Source organism: Nilaparvata lugens, chromosome 2 (genome assembly GCF_014356525.2).
Source record: "Nilaparvata lugens isolate BPH chromosome 2, ASM1435652v1, whole genome shotgun sequence".
Classification (NCBI taxonomy): Eukaryota; Metazoa; Arthropoda; class Insecta; order Hemiptera; family Delphacidae; genus Nilaparvata; species Nilaparvata lugens.
In genome coordinates this window covers 88,878,073-88,899,059 of record NC_052505.1, presented here as the reverse complement: position 1 = coordinate 88,899,059, position 20,987 = coordinate 88,878,073, and the positions used below count along the sequence as shown (strand labels likewise).

General features: G+C 35.0%; 1 protein-coding gene across 1 annotated transcript in view; it reads right to left on the bottom strand.

Moving 5' to 3' along the window:
• LOC111062258 (acid sphingomyelinase-like phosphodiesterase 3b) overlaps window positions 1-20,987 on the bottom strand; it is a 320,678-nt gene that overhangs the window by 142,630 nt on the left and 157,061 nt on the right. Inside the window, exon 2 of the mRNA XM_039422033.1 lies at window positions 6,463-6,529. Within this exon, the coding sequence (XP_039277967.1) occupies window positions 6,463-6,526 (64 nt within the window). The 5' untranslated portion in view covers window positions 6,527-6,529. The remainder of the gene's footprint in view (window positions 1-6,462; window positions 6,530-20,987) is intronic.

Below are 20,987 nucleotides of genomic sequence, written 5' to 3'. Positions count from 1 at the left end.
AAATCAAATTATATCCCCTGTTTCTTCTTAGCAACAGGAAACAAAAAATAATGTTTCAAGTAATTCGGATTATTTAGTTCTTCAAATTAATACACAATCCATATCCCAGCAAATTATCAAAACGTTGTTCTAGAGCGTTCTGACTCCATGGCAGGGTTTTTCCCCTTGTAATTTGACTGCAATCTAATACTTTGGTTAATGAACAGTTCAATTCTAGCTTGAATTTTCAATTCTTTGTGTTCACAAGTTTGGGATTCTTCAATGGTTCCAAAATTTTCTTAAATAACTCAATATTATTCGTTACAAGTGGTAATTGAGTGGGGTATTTCTAATCAATTTATTAATTCAAGCCATCTAAATTCAAAATTTATAGTTTTCATGTTTATTTTGGACTAAGATTCTATAAAATTCTACACGTGAAATTCTAACCTTATCTTACTAAAATTAACCTCCTCTAAATTTGGAAGTGAAATAGCACCAAGACTACCTTATTATTTTATCTACCAATGTTATTACATTAATGTCATTTGCATTGTAAATGAATAAATAAATAAATTGATAGGTTGAAGTGGCAGTGTAACTACTCATCGCCGAGTAACTTCCAATGGCGTCAACTTTCAACTAACGGAATAATGAGTCCTAATATCCAAACGCTCTCGTGAATAAAATAGTTCCAACTATGAGTTTTTTATAGATTATACCATTCTTAATTATTCCAAAATGGATATACATTCTACACCTCTTATAGAAATTGATCATATTGTTATAAATTATTACAACCAGAGTAATCTTCATGAAATGTCAATTGCCAATCTATAAAATGAGAATTTGAGCGAGAAATGAATCTGAAATTCAATGGATTTGCATCCTGAACTACTTCAAAATGAATGGAAAAGTCGGGAAGAAGTGCTTTGCGACGGTCCTAGGAACTTTGGGACCAGTACTTTCTGGGACCAATACTTTTTGGGACCAATGAGTTCTGACAAGGGTTCCTCGTTTTCCTCGCTGGTCCCAAAATTCTTGGTCCCAAAGTTCCGGTCACCCTTTGCGGCTGGTTCTATTCAGGATTCACAGTCAATGACAATGACAGTCCAAATTGTCTATTACATGGGAAACCATAGTTGGCTGGGTATTTTCTCTCCACCATTCTATTCAGCACATGCCACCATGCAGCCTGTTATATTGTATTTGTAACTGAAGTATTTTGATTATATTTTTCCTGTATTTGAACCCCCTGTGTTTATCCGTGTCGGATAAATATAAAAATCTGAATTTAAAATTGAGGCGGTATACGGAAAAAGGGCACATAGAGCAAAATTTTGTTTTGAGAAAATCGCATTTAAGTTTTTAGTTTGGATAGATCAATGTATTTTATAATTGAATTGAAAATTCTGTTAGTACCAAATCAAAATTCATTATATTGATAGCGTGTTGATCAAGAATGATACATGATTATATTTCTAATTTATTCCAATAAATATGTTTGAAAAGTTGCTTGTATGTTCCCTTTTTCCAAAGACAAATTTATTTTGTACAAATTTGAGTTTGATCAACTAGAAAACATGTTATTTAAAGCTGAATGCCATATCTCTCTCAGATTTAAAAGTTATATACATAGATATAAAAAAGTTTTCAATCATTTTTATAAATTAATATTTATTTGAAAAAAATCAATATTGTAATATGCATAGTAGGCTGCATAGGTCTCAATCATTCTGTACTTAAATAGTTCTCAATTCTGTTTTTGTCTCCATTATTTAGGAATTTAAACTTCTTGTTTTATCTTCATAATAACATATTTCATGATAGTGAACTTATTTGACTTTGATGATGGTTTTGACAGAAACAAAGGGTGCAATAGTCTCACTGACCACCAAATTTCCAAATTTCCACCAAATCCTTGACACAGCTGTTTATAAACACTTGTACCAACATCAGTTTTCAAAATTTTTTCGAGATTTTCAGGTTATATGCAGAAAATGATGGCCGATTTAATAAAGCAATCTCCGGAAAAAAGGCATATAGTTCTATGTACCCTTTTCCGTATACCGCCTCAATTTGTAATGCTATAAGAAGAATGGAAGGATCCATTACAACCACACATAATCCTGCATCGGAACATCTCAAGTGGGAAGAACATTAATGTTTTGGATCACCCACTCTTCCATGTATTGGAATATTATATTGTAATTATACTTTTGTAATACTATAGAAAATGATTGTATAATCTTGCAATGAGAAACCGTGAATTGGCATACATATTTGCATCGTGCTATTGATCAATGAAACGTCGAACGAGCATTAGCGTAGTTCCTTCTGAACGAGAAAAGCACGGTGAAACAAACGAAGCATGCCTCTAAAACTTACACGACATTTTTAAAGTTCACGTAAACGTGGGAGACTGCAGGTGCATCTGACTAGATCTCATGACACATTGAATATTCCACCTTTCTTCTCAGCTCTCTACTTGCGACTTTCAAAAGTATGCGTGGGTCTCGCAAGTTCCACACACAAAAACTGAATTCTTTCGTGTTATCATTCAATCTCCATTCACAAACATCAGCATACGTTCAGAAATCATTTTTGTTCATTCACTGTGAGGAGGAAGATTCATTGAAACTCAACTGCAAAATCTCACCTTCGTTTGAACTCTCTTGATCCATTGGCATTCCGCTTCAAAGCTTCTCCTCCAAAGCCTTACCAGGAAAGGTTGTAGCCTTCGTTGGAACTCTTTTAATTCATTGGAGCTTCACTTTAAAGCTACATACAACCAAAGGCCTTCGAAACCTCACCAAGAAAATTAAGCTATACATTCACTGCTCGAATGTCATACATATATCACCAAGAGAAACAAATATTTGCGATAAATTGTTTGTGGCAATATGTGAGAGATTGGGTCGGATATAAAATTTTGTTATTGTTTTCTCACACGTTCCTGAATGCTTCCAATATTATAATTCATTTTCTACTATCAAGCATATATGAGATTCTTTCCCGTTCTGCATTCAACATATTCGTTTGTAATTCTATATTGAGACTTTATTCAAATTTGATTTGAGATCTATCCCATTGATAAGTTAAGAGGGTTGATTCTCGCTCTGCTGAATTGAAGGTTTAGAAAGAGAAATAGAGCTCCAGATGGAAAGCTTCATAGCTTCCCGGGCTGACAAATAATTTTTGTATAGGAGCGCTCATCGAATTTCGATCTAGCTGTTGTCAATATAATTATGTAGTAGGCTAGCAGAAGTCTTCGGGGTAATTTATTCATTTATTCATTTATTTATCTACAATGACAAGGAAGACTAAAGGCATTACCCCCAAATCAGTCTTCACTACCATTGAAGAAAACTACTTTACAAATTGAACGTGTAAAAAATGATAAATGAATGGTAATACAATGAAAGATACGAAAGATAATTTATGATACTACATTCATACAGTGTATGCTGTGAAGCAATTCACATAAGGTATGAATATAAGCATGGTGGATGGAAAGCATGTGGAAGTGGAGATTACCGGCATTTAATTAGGATTTTCGTTTAATGATAATAAAATAGATAATTAAATGAAACTCCCTACAAAGGAAAAGATAATGAAAAAACATCACGAAGTAGTTGTACGGTGGGAAGATGAGAAATAGTAATTTAACTAAAAATTGAAGTTTTCGAGAGTGAGACCATATTAGGGGGTTTTTGAGACGCTTTCAGGTGCCAACCCAATCAGTCAATAGAATGCCCTGCCGTCTCTGAAAACGTCGTCTGAGAACGCCTGAAAAACGCCAAATATGATCTTGAACTGAGAGTTCTATCTCATCTATGGAAAGAATTCTCAAACTGTCGAGCCCTAAAACAACGCTTATAGCTAGTTATCGCTTATTATCTAGCTTTGCACTAGACTGGCTGTGAATGTGACATATTGTCAATGACAAAATTTTTATTTGTCAGTCAAATTCCTGGGCTGACTAATAATTTTTGTATAGGAGCACTCATTGAATTTCCATCTAGCTGTTTACCGGGTTTTCAATATTTGCAGAAGCAGAAGTCTTCGGGGTGATTTACAGCATTTAATTGGGATTTTCGTACAATAATAATTGATTGTCAATAATTTGTTTATTAGTAGAAATTTAATTAAAGTAGATTCACTTGAAGCCGTGTCCACACAAATGTTGGACATACATGTTCGGCAAACATGTTTGTTGAGGAGCTCAGGGATAAACATTTTTAAAAGTTTGGACAATCATTGTTTGTCAAAATCAAGTTACTGTTTTTCCAAAAAATTTCAGTGCTAACAGCTGTAAAACATCTGTAAAACATAAAACCTGTTCTCCCCACTTGAAAAATTTTGTTTAGTGACGCGTCCACACTGGCCCACAGGCAAACATTGTTTGTCAAACATAATAAAATTTGCCCAAACTGTTTCAACAAACATGTTTGTAGAACATTTGTTCAGTGTGGACACGGCTTTAAACGTAGAAGTCACGATTCACGGTAGTAGAACGAGTTTAATTCTGTTGAACTGTTGATGTTTTGAATTTGAATCACTTTTGCAATCCAGAACCATCTTCTCTTCATCATCCAGGGTCTACTCACGTCAGTTTCGGATTGTGAGGGGAAATCGTATATCAATAGAAATTATGAGTTTTCAAATTCTTGACTAGACATGATATCGGATACAAACGGACAAAATTTCAACGAGGAATTCAATAATACGTGAATAGACAGGCCTGGGTACGATAACGAGATGCCAAGTTGGTGAATAGCAAATAGCAGCACTAGAGGCAGAGCCGCTCACAAGAGAGACATCGAGTATCCTATTCTGTGTGGAGATTGAATCAAGCCCTTATTAGTGTGAACAATATACAGTTTGAATGTAAAGCGGGTGAACAATGCACCTCGAGTTTCAATTACAGGGCAGAACAATGGATAGAGTTGAATGGGAGTAGGAAAAATACGGTTTCTTGTCCCATTAGAGCTATTAAAAATATTTACGGCGCTGGTTTTGTAGGTGTGCTGCCTGCATTGGTTCCGTAATGAGATGCAGGTACAGTGGATGCTGAATGGCGACTTTTTCATTATTACTCACTGCATGAACGGCTAACAACGCCAGTATGAGTGAGCTGCGGGTGCTTTGATACTTATTGATCATAATTTTTGTTCACCAAAATTGTCATTTTTTGAATGAACTCATGCACTGTACTTGCGGCTTAACGGTTAATTAGATGGCACCTCCATCATTTGACGCCATTCTATAGGTGCGTACAGACTTTCGCTCTGCTCCGCAACCGAACGTCACTCGAGCAGAGCGATTGATGATCGACCGGGGAGCATGAGTGGAACGCGAGAAGAGCTAACATCTACTGTAACGTTCATGATCGGTGCGACTGCAGAGCGGGGGCGGAGCGATTGCGGAGCGATGTCGGAACGAGGGCGGAGCGGGTTGGAGGCGCGTATATCTGTACGCAGCTTATGATTGGATACAAAAAAAATCAGAAATCGTGGAACATTTTTTGAGGTTTTAGAAAGAAATAAGATTTTTAGAGTAAGGGTACAACCCGTTACGGTCAGGTTGATTATGTAGATTTCAGCTTCAAGGTGAGAACACAATACTATAGTGGGGTATGATGGCAGTGGAGAAAGATAGCAGAACAACGTTGCCGAACCTCTGTCTTTTCAATGCCTTCTATAGACGATAGCTGATACAGGTTTATTGATGTAATATCAACTGTTCATTCTCGTTTAAAATAGTCAATTATATTTTATTAAGCAAGAAATTATATTTTTGTGAATTTTCATAATCAAGAAGAAATATTTAGTCAATTGATTATTAATTCTACATTGTTAAAAGACGATCTGGCAACAGTGCAAAGCGAGAAAGAGAATTCCACTTCGTTGAATGATAGACAAGAATAGAAATATCATTACTTATTGAACACTGCAATTATAACGTGGACCTGACTATAGTAAGTCGCTGTGGAGATCAATGACACATTAACTATGCAATGATGGAAACTTTTGGAGCCATAGATATGGATAGAAATTATATTATTGATATTAAGGGAGGTCGATGGCAAGCTGAAATCTGCATATCGATCGATACCGTTCTGTTTGTACTCAGTTCCTACCAAATGAATTACTCAATGAAAAAAATTAATTCAACTTTGAAAAATACTGTAGTATTTTTGGTTCCCTATTTCCTTTCTCTCTTCATTTTTTCTACTTACTACTTCGTCTTTTGTAGAATTACATATATATGTTCTTTTCCTTTTTTATTTATTCAATGATGCAAAATTACTATTCAATATAATTTGTGGAGGATCAGCAGGCACAGCCCAAAACTGTACCTCCCTCGAATTTCGGTTCATTGGAATAGTCCAGAAAAAATAGGTTATGTGTATTCTCCATTTAGTAAAATGTTGTCTAATTCTCTCACAAAATCTAAGTAGCATAATGTATTTTCACTCACCTATTTTGGCTTTAGATGCAGTAACCAGCAATAGACCAGCAAATAGCACTTGGAATAACAGCATGATCTGTGAACAGAAAATAAACCATGTATTAGTTGGAATCAACCAACCTTCAATGGAAATTCAGTTCTATTTGAATAGTATTGTAATTGATCACATCTCCCCTTGAGAATTAGCAATTCTCATACTTGATAGTATGATCACATTGAATGTATGTATGTGCAAGTGCACGACAGATTATGCATGAGCCGAAAAACAAAATCTGGAAAGAACATATTGAAACACGTTGTGATTTGTCTGTAGCTGTTCACACTGAAGACTGAACGCAACCAGCAAGTGCACACATTTAGTGTGAGTCTCCCTATTGCTCTTTCCAGATTTTGACTCGTGCATGACCAACCTTGCACATGCAAAAATACTCTTATCCAATGCGATCCCCCCAAGGTTCATTTTGTTGAATTTTTTTGGAACCAAGTATAACTTCACAGGAATATTTGACAAGGTGAGGCAATGACGTGGTAAAGGACACAAGTATGATTCAACAATTATTTGAGGAACTTAATTATGTGTAAAGAATGTTGTGTAAATATTGAGGATGACAATACGATGTGTGAGATGAAGAGTACGTACAGACTTATGCGTCACGAACACGCGTATTCCACTTCCCATCAGCTGAAGGTGAAGCTCTGCTTATTATATATATGTATCTTACTGTCTCTGTACGAATACATATACAGAGTGAGTCATATGTATGGGAACCCTTCAATAAATTGGAGACTGTTGTAGATTATAATACTGTAACTTTCAGGATAAGTTAGTTATTGGTCAAATACTCTAACTTTTGATCTACAACTGAATTTCAAACCCTCATAAGGGGTGACTTAGGGGTTGTAACTTGAATATTTTAAATGTAAACACCCATTGTGTGATACATTATTTCAAATGCCTTTTTAAAACAAGAAAGATAACACCAATTAAAATGTTCTATGATACTTGTATCCAAAATGGCGGCTGATTGAAGTTTTAGTTTTTAAGGAAATGAGGGGTTGTAACTCAAATATTTTAAATGACAACACTCATTGTGTGATACATAATTTCCAAGGCCTTTATAAAAAAAAAAGATTACATCGATAAAAATGTTCTATGATACATTTATCCAGAATGGCGGCTGATTAAAGTTTTATTTTTTAAAGAAATAATTGATAAAGTTCAATCAGCCGCCAGTTTGGATAGAAGTATAATCGATGTCATTTTTTTCGTTTTGAAAAGGCCTTTAAAATGATGTATCACACATTGGGTGTTTACATTTGAAATATTTGAGTTACAACCCCTCATTTCCTTAAAAACTAAAACCTCAATCAGCCGCCATTCTGAATAAAAGTATCATAGAACATTTTCATTGATGTTATCTTTTCAGTTTTAAAAAGGCATTTGAAATTATGTATAACACAATGGGTGATTACATTTGAATTATTCGAGTTACAACCCCTCATTTCCTTAAGAACTAAAACTTCAATCAGCCGCTTTTTTTGATAAAAGTATCATAGAACATTTCAATTGATGTTATCTTTCTTGTTTCAAAAAGGCCTTAAAAATGATGTACCACACAATGGGTGTTTACATTTGAAATATTCGAGTTACAACTCCTAAGTCACCGCCTTATGAGGGGTTGAAATTCAGGTAGAGTAAAAGTAAATTCGTATGGCTTTTGTTGGTGGGGAGTCCCTTTCGGGAAGGTCCCACCACCTGAATATATAATTTAAGCCGTCAATGGGCCTTACGACTGTCATACTTCAGCCGGGACCGACTGTTTAACGTTCCATCCGATAACACGGGAGTGATCTGGTTAAAAATCTTTTGGTAATGAGAGGGGTTCGAACCCGGGATCTCTATGCTGCTAGGCAAGCACTGTATCCACTAGACCACGGATCACTCAGGTAGAGAATTTGACCAATAACTCATCCTGAAAGTTGCAATATTATATCTATAACAGTCTCCAATTTATTGAAGGGTTCCCATACATATGACTCACTCTGTATAATAAAGATATCATCTATTTATTTATTCAATGATAAACTCAACATAATTCATTAAAATGACTGGGAAGGGACCAACAGGCACAGCAGCTCAAAACTGTTCCTTCCTCAAATTTTGATTCATACACTAGTCCAAGGAGTAGGTTATAATTATGTTTTTATTCACTTTTGAATTTGAGTCCAATTTCCATTGCAAATAGCATCAGCTGATGAGAAGTGAAATGCGCGTATTTGTGGTGCAAGAGTCTGTACGCAGCTTTGTAAGATGATAAGATGAGTGCTAAGTGTGAGATGCGATGGTTTGTAAGTGTAAATGACTCAAGATCATGATAGAAGAGAAAGGTATCACTACTTTGCTGTAGAGGAAATTCAGTGGCTCTAGAAGGTAGCTGACACATCAATATCTATTCGTCCCTTCGAAATAATTGGGTCATGAAACTGGGAGCCTAACTCCAACAGTGTACTTGTTTCCCGTTCAAGATTAGTAGAATAATCCTCTGAAATTAATTCACGAGTGTGGCTGCTTAATAACGTTGTTGTCCTATTAACTGGTGCTGTTTGGGTTTGGCGTCCAGCTTTAGAATGTGCGGGCGGTTGTGGATTGTGGCCACTTGATCCGATTAAACTTTGTAACCAGGAGATTGCTCAATTGCACTCATAAATCCAGTCACGTTACCTAAAATCGTTACAACAAATCCTCTAGTCAGAAGCTAATGGTTCGATTCCAAACTCTTCACAAACCCACGCATATGTTAGCTTGTTTTCCCTCTAATTATAAAGCTCAGGTACCGTATATTCGGATTCATTATGATTCATTATCAGAAGTCTAATGGGGATATGATGAGGAATTCTCTCAGTGGAATTCTCTGTCAGGGAAATTTGGAGTCATGAATTAGATCTTGTTGAATGCTTCAGTCACTATGGATCAAGGAAACCGTTTAATAGCATGATGTGTTATCATTCCAATTACTAGAGGTAGGCCTTATGAGGATATTGCTAAGGTGACATAGAGTAGCTCATATCATAGAGAAACAATAGCGTAAGTTGATATCCCATGGTATACGGGCGTTTATGTCGCAACTTTTACTTTCATCTGAAGCCGATAGTCCATGTAGTCTTTTCCGTGAAGCTGTGTGACGCTGGTAGTCTCTCATATTGTGTCGTTCATACACTCTCACCCGGACAAAAGAGTGGAAATGAACAATAATCGACTGTAATCGGCTTGAGTTAACAGTAAAAGTTGCGACAAAAACGCCCTATACCATATGGGATATCTACTTACGCTATTGTTTCTCTATGCTCATATTAAGAGCTCACTTTATCATTAAATCACTCAGATCAAAGTTCACTTTTCAACGGAGGATAGAGGATTTTAAATCGACCTATAGAAGAGTACAGAGTACAAAGGAAATATCACAACGTTATATTAAAAGAGGTTAAAGAAGAAGACATTGGAGGCCATATTTATTAACAATGCTAAAAAAACTGTTCAAGGCTCTGGTTGTTTTGTAAGAGCCAATCAGAATCATTGCAGTAGCTTCTTGAGACACGTTCTTATTGGTTCACCAGAGCATGCTTCGTTGAGAAGGCTTTGGTTGCTTTGTATGAGCCAATCAGAATCATTGAAGTAGCTATTAGAGATGTTTTGATTGGTTCACCAGAGCTTGCTTCGTTAATGAAGCCTCTAACATCATTATCATAGTTACGGCTCTAAATATAATCAATCAATTAGTTCATGGTTGTCAATTTTCTATAGGAATAGTTCATGGAAAGTTTGTTTGAAAAATGTACAAAACTCTGATGATCTCATTCCTCGTTATCACATCATTCCAAATTAGAAGAAAACATCTATTTGCTTACAATCAATCAAATTTTCACAAAGAATAAAGTGAGAAACTCAATTTCCGAATTACTTCCACCAAATCAACTTTCATTTGAGGCAATTAGAAAGTCATTAATCAACTCTATTTGATTTACTCGCTTCCCTTTTCCCCCACTACCGTTTCACCAACATTTGAATCAATGAGCTTCCGAGTCCAATGTGTACACGTGAGTCAAGGAGAGCTCGGTTATCAATTTTCGAGTTGAGTCCTGTTGTTTTTTTTACTCAGCAAGAACATTCGTAACTCGAATAGTCACTTGAACACTTTTTTGAACTAGTTTCCAGTGCTGTTTTTTATTTTATTTCCAATAATTTCATGATTATGGAACAATAGATAATTATTATGAATAACTTATAATATTAAAAAGTGGTTGACAATTTCAAATTTGTGTTTTCATTATGGAAAAGTACCACAACATCACTCACAACACTACTGTAAGGAAAATGGGTAATTATTTTATTATACTTTTTTGAACTAGTTTTCAGTGCTGTTTTTTATTCTATTTCCATTTGTTTCATGATTACAAAACAATAAGAGAATTATTTTATGAACATAATAAGAGAAAATACAGGACATAAATACAGAGAATTGATGAACGAGAAGTTTTTAACAATTTTTGGAAACTCGATTGATGAATTTAGAAATTATTATGGGCCCGTTCTGTGTACATGGAATGTGGTAAATTGTCCGATTCACAATTTACTAAGTAATAAGTACCACGTTCCATGGGAGGAATTTTGACAGATTCTGTTCCAGATCCTGTTCCAGCTCCAACTTTCTGCCCCACAGTCGAAGTGTGGTAAATTGTCCGACCTGGTACAGTTCCAACAGGTTCCAACTATGTAAGCTCTCATTGGTCGATTATTGTCGTCTGCTTGCTTCTCTGTGCATGCGCTGAAAGTCTATACCATTGCATAGCAAAGAATACATAACCAACAATATGATGTTTGATAACCATTAATTAAATGATTTTTTTCGATAGAAAGATTGAGAGTAATGGAATAAAATAAATTTACACTTTTCTAGACGGTAGGTTTGCATAACAGCCTTTCTTCATTCACGCAGCTAGTAAACGACACATTTTAGTGTAAATCAACTTTATATGTGCGCGCCAAAAGCTTGAACCGACGATTTTGAAATGGCGTTCCATGGGAACATTTTGCACTAGTCACGTGATGGAACAATTTACGATTGGAACTGGAACAATTTACTGTACACAGAACGTACACTATGAGATAAGCTAGGCTGTTCAGTATTTTTATTTATTTTTGCTTTGAAAAATAATCATATTTTCAATCACTCACGGAAGGAGTACTTGGATAAGTCAATAATTTAGTCAAATCTAGGCCTATATTATTTCAATTAAGGCCTACATTTCCAAATATTTCAAACATTGTTCTAGGCACCGATTTGAGTAATATATTGACATATCCTAAAACCCTTTCCGTAAGTGATAAATTGGACGAATAATATCAATTATTACGTGTTGAATGAATAAATAATGGAATACCTTTAGTAGAATGAGGTTCAAATAACAATATTCAGGCTCTGATTGTTGAACTGCCAGATTCACCCACATCCATGTATTTCATTCCTAATTAAATATTAAAGGCGAAAACACACAGCAGCAGAAAGACGTATGCAGACAGTCTGAATGCAGACGTGAGCAGACATTATGGAGACAAACAAACGTCTACAAACGTCTGCTGAAGTCTGTGCGTTTGCTTTAAAGTCAACCATTCTCAGAGTCCAGTGTTGAAGTTTAATATAGAATAGAATGGCGTTTCTATTTGATAACGGTAGTAGCATCAACTCTGTCCACTGTACTATTAACGACCCTGATTAGTAGATGACAGAAAACAGGACAAATCCTTGATCCTAGGACCGTATGAGATCAGTCAACCATTCTCAGAGTTCAATGTAGAAGTTTAATATAGAATAGAATGACTTATCTTTTTCATCTCTTCCTACTCCACTATTGACGACCCTGATTAGTAGATGACAGAAAACAGGACAAATCCTTGATTCTAGGACCGTATGAGATCAGTCAACCATTCTCAGAGTTCAATGTTGAAGTTTATTTATTTATTTATTCGTTGATATAATTACAAATCATATAAATATGATCGGGATAGAACAACAGGCATAGCCCGAAACTATTCTGTTCCCAAATTTTGATAAATAATGAAATGTCCGTAAAAATAGGTTATGTCTAATATATATTTATATTTGATATCGGTAGCAACAACTCTTTCTACTCTTCTATTGACGATATTGATCAGGAGATGACAGAAAACAGGACAAATCCTTGATCCTAGAACCGTAGTGAAGACATCGGGAGTAAATAAGTAGGTAACTAAGCAGAGTTTGAATAGTAATGTCCATTCTACCACTTTAACTTAACCACGTAATATGAGTGAGCTGTGATGTTTAAGTGAATGATTAAACAGATTGCCTTTCCACTATTGATTTTTACTTTTCTAGCCCTATTACCATAGGTAAGGAAAGTATTGCTTTCCGAAAAAAATTAAGGTACCCCAATTTCTAAATTTCTATACGTTTCAAGGTCCCTTGAGTCCGAAAAAGTGGTTTTTGGCTATTGGTCTGTATGTGTGTGTGTGTGTGTGTGTGTGTGTGTGTGTGTGTGTGTGTGTGGTGTGTGTGTGTGTGTGTTGTGTGTGTGTGTGTGTGGTGTGTGTGTGTGTGTGTGTGTGTATGAGTGTATGTGCGTCTGTGTACACGATATCTCATCTCCCAATTAAAGGAATGACTTGAAATTTGGAACTTAAGGTCCTTACACTATAAGGATCCGACACGAACATTTTCGATCAAATGTAATTCAAGGTGGCGGCTAAAATGGCGAAAATGTTGTCAAAAACAGGGTTTTTCGTGATTTTCTCGAAAACGGCTCCAACGATTTTGATCAAATTCATACCTACAAAATTCATTGATAAGCTCTATCAACTGCCACAAGTCTCATATCTGTAAAAATTTCAGGAGCACTGTACCATCTATGCAAAGTTCGATTTTAGATTCTCAATTATCAGGCTTCAGATACAATTTAAACAAAAAATTACAATCTCTACAAAAAGCATGAAAATCTCTACAATTAATGTTCAGTAGCATTTCCACCTAAAATTGAAAATAAGCTCGAAATTTGAGAAAAAAAGATTATTCAATATTGCAAACTGTTGGCAACTGTTGATTCTATTAAATCATTCACTATGAAGAAATAGCAGACTTCGTGTGTCTGCCGCGCCATTTGCCCTGTCACCAGCTGGCTCAGATCTTAGAAAAGTAGACCTGAGATGCGCGGGAACACTAGCGTCAGTTTATCAATTTTCATAACGGCAAGGAAAGTTGTGGGAGTGCACCACACCAGATTTTTGTAGTGTTTTTCCTCTTATATGAATGAGGCTCGATGTTCAAATTTAAAATCATTCGTGAATGATGAAACAGATCGTCTCACTTCAAAACATTTATTTTTGTAACATCCTTTCTTGAAGCATTCTCATTTGTTTAGGGTCAGTTGAAATTCTATTATGCAATAACTGTACACAACTGCAGAATGAGGCCTGGACAACCTGTAGGCTATAATTCCAACCGACATGTTCAGGCTTCTGTTGGATTTGATAGGGAGGTTGGCACAGCTAATACGCCGGCTTAGTTATTAGTGGGATTATGTTGTTTGGCGGAACGTGCCTGCCAGTGGAATTTATTTGCGGGGAAACGTTTGAGAACGCAGAAACGTGGTGAGGCTCCCTCCATCTTGCACCGCCCCCGGCAATTAAGCAGAGGTGTGCACTGCAACAGGCCAGAACAAAAGAAGCCTTGCCGGCGGCTCGCTGCGAAATCTTCCCTAATGAGCTAGAAAACTCCTTTGGTCGCTAAGTAATGAACAGTCGTGTGAAGGAGTTAATTCTCGGTTTATGAACTGACACCAAACGCCTCTCAACGCTTAGTCATGGAATAAACAATCGTTTTCTCTAGCTCAGCGCAGTCGCTGTATGAGTTTCGACGAACGAGGGAGGCTTCTCATCTAATTAAAACGTACAGGCACCAACATCCTTTTTTAAAGCTTCATGTCAGCCGTTACCGGAGGAAAATCTCATCATGGTCTCTAAATAATAATCAATGTCATCGGATGAAAACCGAAAAATATGTCTGCTTTCCATGTCCGCCTTTCACTCATGAAATAATGTGAAGCTTACAACACGCATATGAAAAATAAATCCAACAAGAAATTGAGACTAATTAAAAAATTTTACAGATGGAATTAAATAGAGAATACATTGGGAGGTACCGGGTTCGATTCCAGGGCTAGCAAATAATTTTTGGATAGTAGTTCTCATCGAATTTCCATCTAGCTGTTAACCCTGTTGTCAATGTCTGCAGTAGCAGAAGTCTTCAGGGTGATTTACAGCAATTATTTAGAATTTTCGTTAAATGATATTTATAATTAAAAAATTTCACCTCTTTTCAAAATAATTAGTTATCATTTTCTTGAAATTATTCCATACATTTTTTTCGATCATATCAGGAGTAAATTCTCCTTGGTCCGATAAATTATTCATTATAGCATGAAGTAATGAACAACGAGTGGTATTTTACAAAAAAACAACGAGTAAGAGTGTATCCTTATTCCATGCTTATATCTACTGTACTGACAATTATTATTAAGTACAGTTATAGAAGAACAGTTTTCGCGGTCAAACTAATGTCACGCATCCTGGGAAATTATACGAGTAGACAATATAAGCCCGGTTGCACAATAGCCGGCTTTAATCGTGATTACTTCCACGACAACCAATCAGAGAAGACTTCATGAAAAAAATGCTTCTCTGACTGGCTCTCGTGAAATTAATAACGATTAGAATTTAACCTGATTTTGTGCAACCGGACGTAACGGATCAACGTAATAGTTCAAATCTGTGCCACACGAACGCCTCCATTTGTAATGATGAATGAATGAGAGATGATGAAATGATGAAATGGAATCTGAGAACGAGCACCCACACGATACAAAATGAGAGTGGAATAGAAATTGAAAATGAACTTGTGGAATAGAAATTGAAATTCAATTCATGGGAATCTATTTTGAAGGTTTAAAGGATTTTTTTCGGTAGAGAACTTAATTGAGATGGATCTCTATGAGAATAATGGCACTTGAACTTTGAAAGTCAATTCATGTTTTCTCATATCACCTTTCTTTCCGTTATCGAATACTGACAATGGAGTCACGCAAAAATCTTGACTGAAAATTGAAGACAATCAGAAGGAGAAGTGGATTAATTGGAAGCTCTTATTCGAATTGTGGTCAATTTTTACTACTTCACTATCAATATCGGGGCACCAAGCTTCGCTCGTTATTTGTATTTATTGATAAACAGAACACAATTCTCTAAGATGATCAAGTTTATATTTCACAGCTGGTTATACGTCAGCTTATGAATAATTTCGGGGATGCGATATTTTGATTTTCCACAGAATCACTCGCTCACTTTTTACTATCCACAGACGACGAAAGTCTCAGCTGTTTCAGCCAAGGATAAATTATCCTTCTAATGTCGTTCAGCGAGTTTTCTCAAGGATGAGACCTAGTGCAATCGAAGTTTCATATTATAAACCTACTATGTCCCAAATTTCGTGAAAATTGTTAGAGCCGTTTTCGAGATCCGTTGAACATAAATAACCAGATATAAAAATACAGAAATTGCTCGCTTAATATAATAGGATTGGGGTATTACTATAGGTTCTGGCATACTGTAACAATTTGAATAGAATTGTGTATTCAGATGAAAAACTGCCATGAATCGTTAAAATAGAAGACAATATGAAACTTATTCCTGACGATCAATTCATTATAATTCTGAATGGAATCATGAAAATCATACAACAATTTCTTTTCGAATAGTTTACTTAATGGGTCGAAAAGGCTTTTTTATAATATATTCAAGAATCTCTACATCTTGGAAATGGAATCAGTATCACCTTCATTAGGAAATTGTGTTGTTGAATCGGTAGGCCTAGTAATCATTGCCATTCTCACTGACAATATCCAATCGTGGAATCCCACTTGTAGAAGCTCGACAAACATGAGCCAATTTGAGCATCAAGGAGCAAATACTCCAGACCGTTAAAACTCTACAATCCGGTGAATAGAGTTGCTCAATTCAAATCCGGAGATTTACAAGAAGGATACGACGACATTCACTTGAATTTTCATTTGTTGACAGATTGCTATTGGCTGAGGATTGAGTGGACCGGTGGGGTGGGGTGGGTTGGGTTGGAAAGGCCTTGAGTTTGATTGAAACGTTAGTTTGTTGGAACAAGAGAGACCCGACTTGCTGAGCAATTTATCGCTCAATAGACGAAGAGGTGGTCTGTTGGTTGGTGAAGGGGGTGGAGGGGGGTGAGTAGTAGGGGTGAAAAGGCGAAACAAAAATGCTAACAGAGAGAGCTACACAGATTGAAAAGATAAGCTCCGCTGTGCTTTCCAATCCAGTTTGTTCAGTGTTCATTTTTCCTCCCGGCGGATTTAGCTACAGCATCGAATCCCGCTTTCCACGTTTTCACGTCCGATTTTCCAAAGAATTTTCTTTGCTCTACCTTTTCAACGTTCACAACACGCGTAATTCTGACTCCTCCAAAGATTTACTGGATAACCTGACAAGGTTGAATGGTAATATATTTTCGAACAACGTTCGTTCAGTTATCAAATAACTGAGTACATTTTTCCGCTAGGAGAACGTTCATGGTAGAAACAATCAGTTTGACCTACTGTGAGCTGAGAGACCAGGATTCTATAGCTGGAAACAGGGATTGTACTGTGGATTGTTTCGGAAATATAATTATTTGATAATTCTTATACCTGCTTGAAAATTGAATTATGATGATTTATTCACATTTTACACTTTCTTCACGTGTTTATCCGAGTTCCTGCGCAATAGACTCAAAATTTGTGTATGTATGTCGTTTCCTTCGATATAGTAAAAATATTATATATTTAATATTCCCTAGAAAGCTAATGAATATTAAGATAAGCATTACACATAATACTGTTGATGAATGAATCATATGGAAAACCTGTGGTGGACTGTTGAGGTTCATGGGCTAGATCGCTTGTCTATCATTGGTAAAACGAGATAATTTTTTAGAGATTGAGTTTCCATGTGAACTGAAAACATTATTTGCAAAGAGTGTAATAATTTCTTGTTATTAGCACAATTATTTTCCTGTATGTAACTGTATTTCTATCATAGACTTTTTGAAGATACATTCAATTGAGTAGCTTTTTGATTTTCACAGTCATTCATTAGATAGAATATCCAGTATCGTGAAGCCGTCAATCACCAGGTTCTTATGATAACTCTACGATGATAAAATACGATCATTGAAACGATCTATTGAAAATTTGTAGGAGCAGGCGGATGACTAATATAATCTTCTATACGAATTGCTGTCTCACCATTTCTTGATAATAGAACTAAGAACAAGCTGGTTTAAACCCTGAGGAATTAGTCTCAGGAATTTCAGATCCCATTCAGTGAAAATACTGAAGCCGTATTGGAGTGGGATGACTTCCAAGTAATTCCTGAATTGTAATGAACAACGAGGGAATTCCATCAAGGTTGAATTTGTAGTCAAGTGGATGAGATCAGATTCCTCTACGACTCCGTCGAATTGTCGAAACAGCTCATACCTTGTAGTATTCGTTCTAATATATTTTCAATTCCTAGACAATTGGAAATTGAAAATCATAGTAGCCTTTTAATATTTATTTTTGAACAACATGTCTCGTGTTAATTATTTAGAGCCATTTTCATGAGTGTGAATATAATTATCACACTACATTATTGAAGAGTATAATATCCTATTCAAAGGAATTGAAATTCCATTTGACAGATTATCCGGAAATATTTGTAAATCAAAAAGTTGATAATCATTGAGTTGAAAAATTTTAATAAATTGAAACTTTCATATTAATAAAACTTTATCATATTTTATTCCTTTTCAATATTGACAAAGATAATAATCTACGGTGGGATATGAATAATGAACTCAGAAACTCTTCTCCAATTTGGAAGGAAAAAATAAGGCCTATGAACAGAATCAGATAAACCCAACGTATCTAAAGGTCAATGTATTTTAGGTACTATGCGTTGGCGTACAAGGAAAATGCACTCCAATTTCTCCAAACATTGATTTTCTATTAGTTTTCAATTAATTCTGTCAACTATGAATGTTAAATAATTAATTATCTAACAAATGAATAATATTTTTGATATCTTGCAGTATGAAATTATTTTGTGAAAAATCACTTTATATGAGGATATTATTATTGATGTTAGAAATTAGAAATTAATTTTCTGAAAAATGTACTTTTATGGACTTAGTGGACTCTCCTTGTATTGGATAAGCCCATTTAACATGAAAAGGGAAATAATATCATATGGTTCTAATTAACAGTAGATCAAAGGGATCCTTGAAAACGCATTAATATATGAATATAAAATATAATTATTCAATGGATAAACTGATTGGTTACCGAGATATTTGACTTCCTGTTATCTAGTGATTTTCAAACTTTGAGGGAGGCTTAGGGAAATTACTCTAACGCTATTTTGATTTCTTGAGAGCTTCGATAAAGCGACTTTGTGATGAAGATGGTGTGAAATTCGGTATTTTATAAATATCCAAAATGAAAAAGTATTTTTCGATGTTCTTCAACTGAAAACGATACGATATTGAACTATTTTTAACTAATATTCAGAGAAATTAGACTGTAGTGTCGTTAAAAATAGTTCAATATCGGATTATTACTTGCAGTAGTTCGTCATGGAAAATGAGATTGATGAAAAAGATTCTCTGATAGATTTTATTCCGGAAGTTGAAATAAGATTAGCATAATTGTCTGCAAATTCAGGCATTTGAAAACTAAAAAAATAGAAAACATACTAACTGTATATTATACATTATTAAATTCTAAGTTTAAGACACGTTTCTGCCAAAATTAGTTGATCATTGACTAGAGATTCAAGTTTAGTTGATGATGATACAAGTATCAATCCTTCAGAGAATTGAATATTTGCTTTTCTTTCCTCTTGCAAGTAATCATCGAACTTCCATCTGTCTACGAAGGAAAACTTAAGCCAGAGAACTTCGACTGCTCCTCGGGAAATTACTTTCAGCTGTCACTTTCTCTCACATCGCAAACTGTTCGATTGAAAAAGAAAATGCCACCAATCCAACAGCTCTCAAAACTGAACTCCTCTAAGAATAGAGGTGAATGTGCTATTGTGATTGGAAATATTCCGTTTCTAGATTGAAACTTATTTTCAGAGTTATTTTGAACCACGATTCCATGGAAAATCATTATGAGAGCTGATTGATATTATTTGACAGATTGGGTGCAGTCTGTGATCATTTATTCTCCAAAGAAATCCAATCGGTTTGGTTGGAAGGTCAATAATATAGAATACGGGTGTGTTACTTAATATGGTTATAACTGAAGCTAAGCATAGGAACCATTATAAGAATACTTTATTTTCCATCAAACAAAAAATTGCGATAGGCTTCGTAATAAGGTCACAAACATAATCAACATTGATACAGTAATACAATATCCATTAAAATAGTGATAATATATTTATTATATAAGTTATACAATATGTTTTTAATATAATAAAATCTCTAACTGGTCATTCAAAGAATAGCGTGTCAAAAACAATGTTACAAAATTTTAAACAAGTAGATTAGGTAGCAAGATTAAACAAGTGGCAAGATTAGGTCGTTTTTCAATTTTATCTGGGTTGGATGCCATTATATTCACGGAGATTATAAAAAGGCTGACTCTTTAGCCATCTACTAACAACTATATTAAAAAGTTTCTTTGGCAGATTAAGAATCAATAGTGGAATTTTATTAAATATCATGTATCTTCGATAGTAATGACTCTTTATGTATCTTTGACAATCTCTTATTTGAGAAAAAGGAAGATCAATCTTTCTTTTTGTATTATTGTAATAATATATGTTTGCATGCATACAGTGGAATAAACAAATTTAAAGTTTCCAATATACATCACACTTCGATAGAACTGAATTAAGTATTATTCTGATTACGTTATTCTCCTTCTTGCATTCAAGTATTAGGCATACTTGTCTGTTCCGAATCACAATTTATTATGTTTTTTTTTTTAATACAAGTTATAAAGATTATGAGATATGAACCACGGTTTTCCATCAGGTATTTTATTCTGAATGATTTTTCAAGTCTTTGAAGCGTTGATTCTGCTATATTACTTTTTGGATATGCTGAATTATTATGAGTTCTGGATATCTGGAGTTCTGGATTGGGTGCATACGGTGCTGTATTTTCTCAACATTTTAATATGCTATTCCATAAACAATATCAGGGGACCGAGCTTTGCTCTGGAGTGTAAAAGCATAGAAAATTTGTAACGAAATATTGAATTTGTAGTTTATATTTATTTATTAATTTTCTCAGTCGTACTATTATGTTTACATTTATATGAGGAGGCACATAAGCCCAAAAACTTCCCCTTTTCAAATTTATACTACAGTCCAAATCAAAATTTAGGTT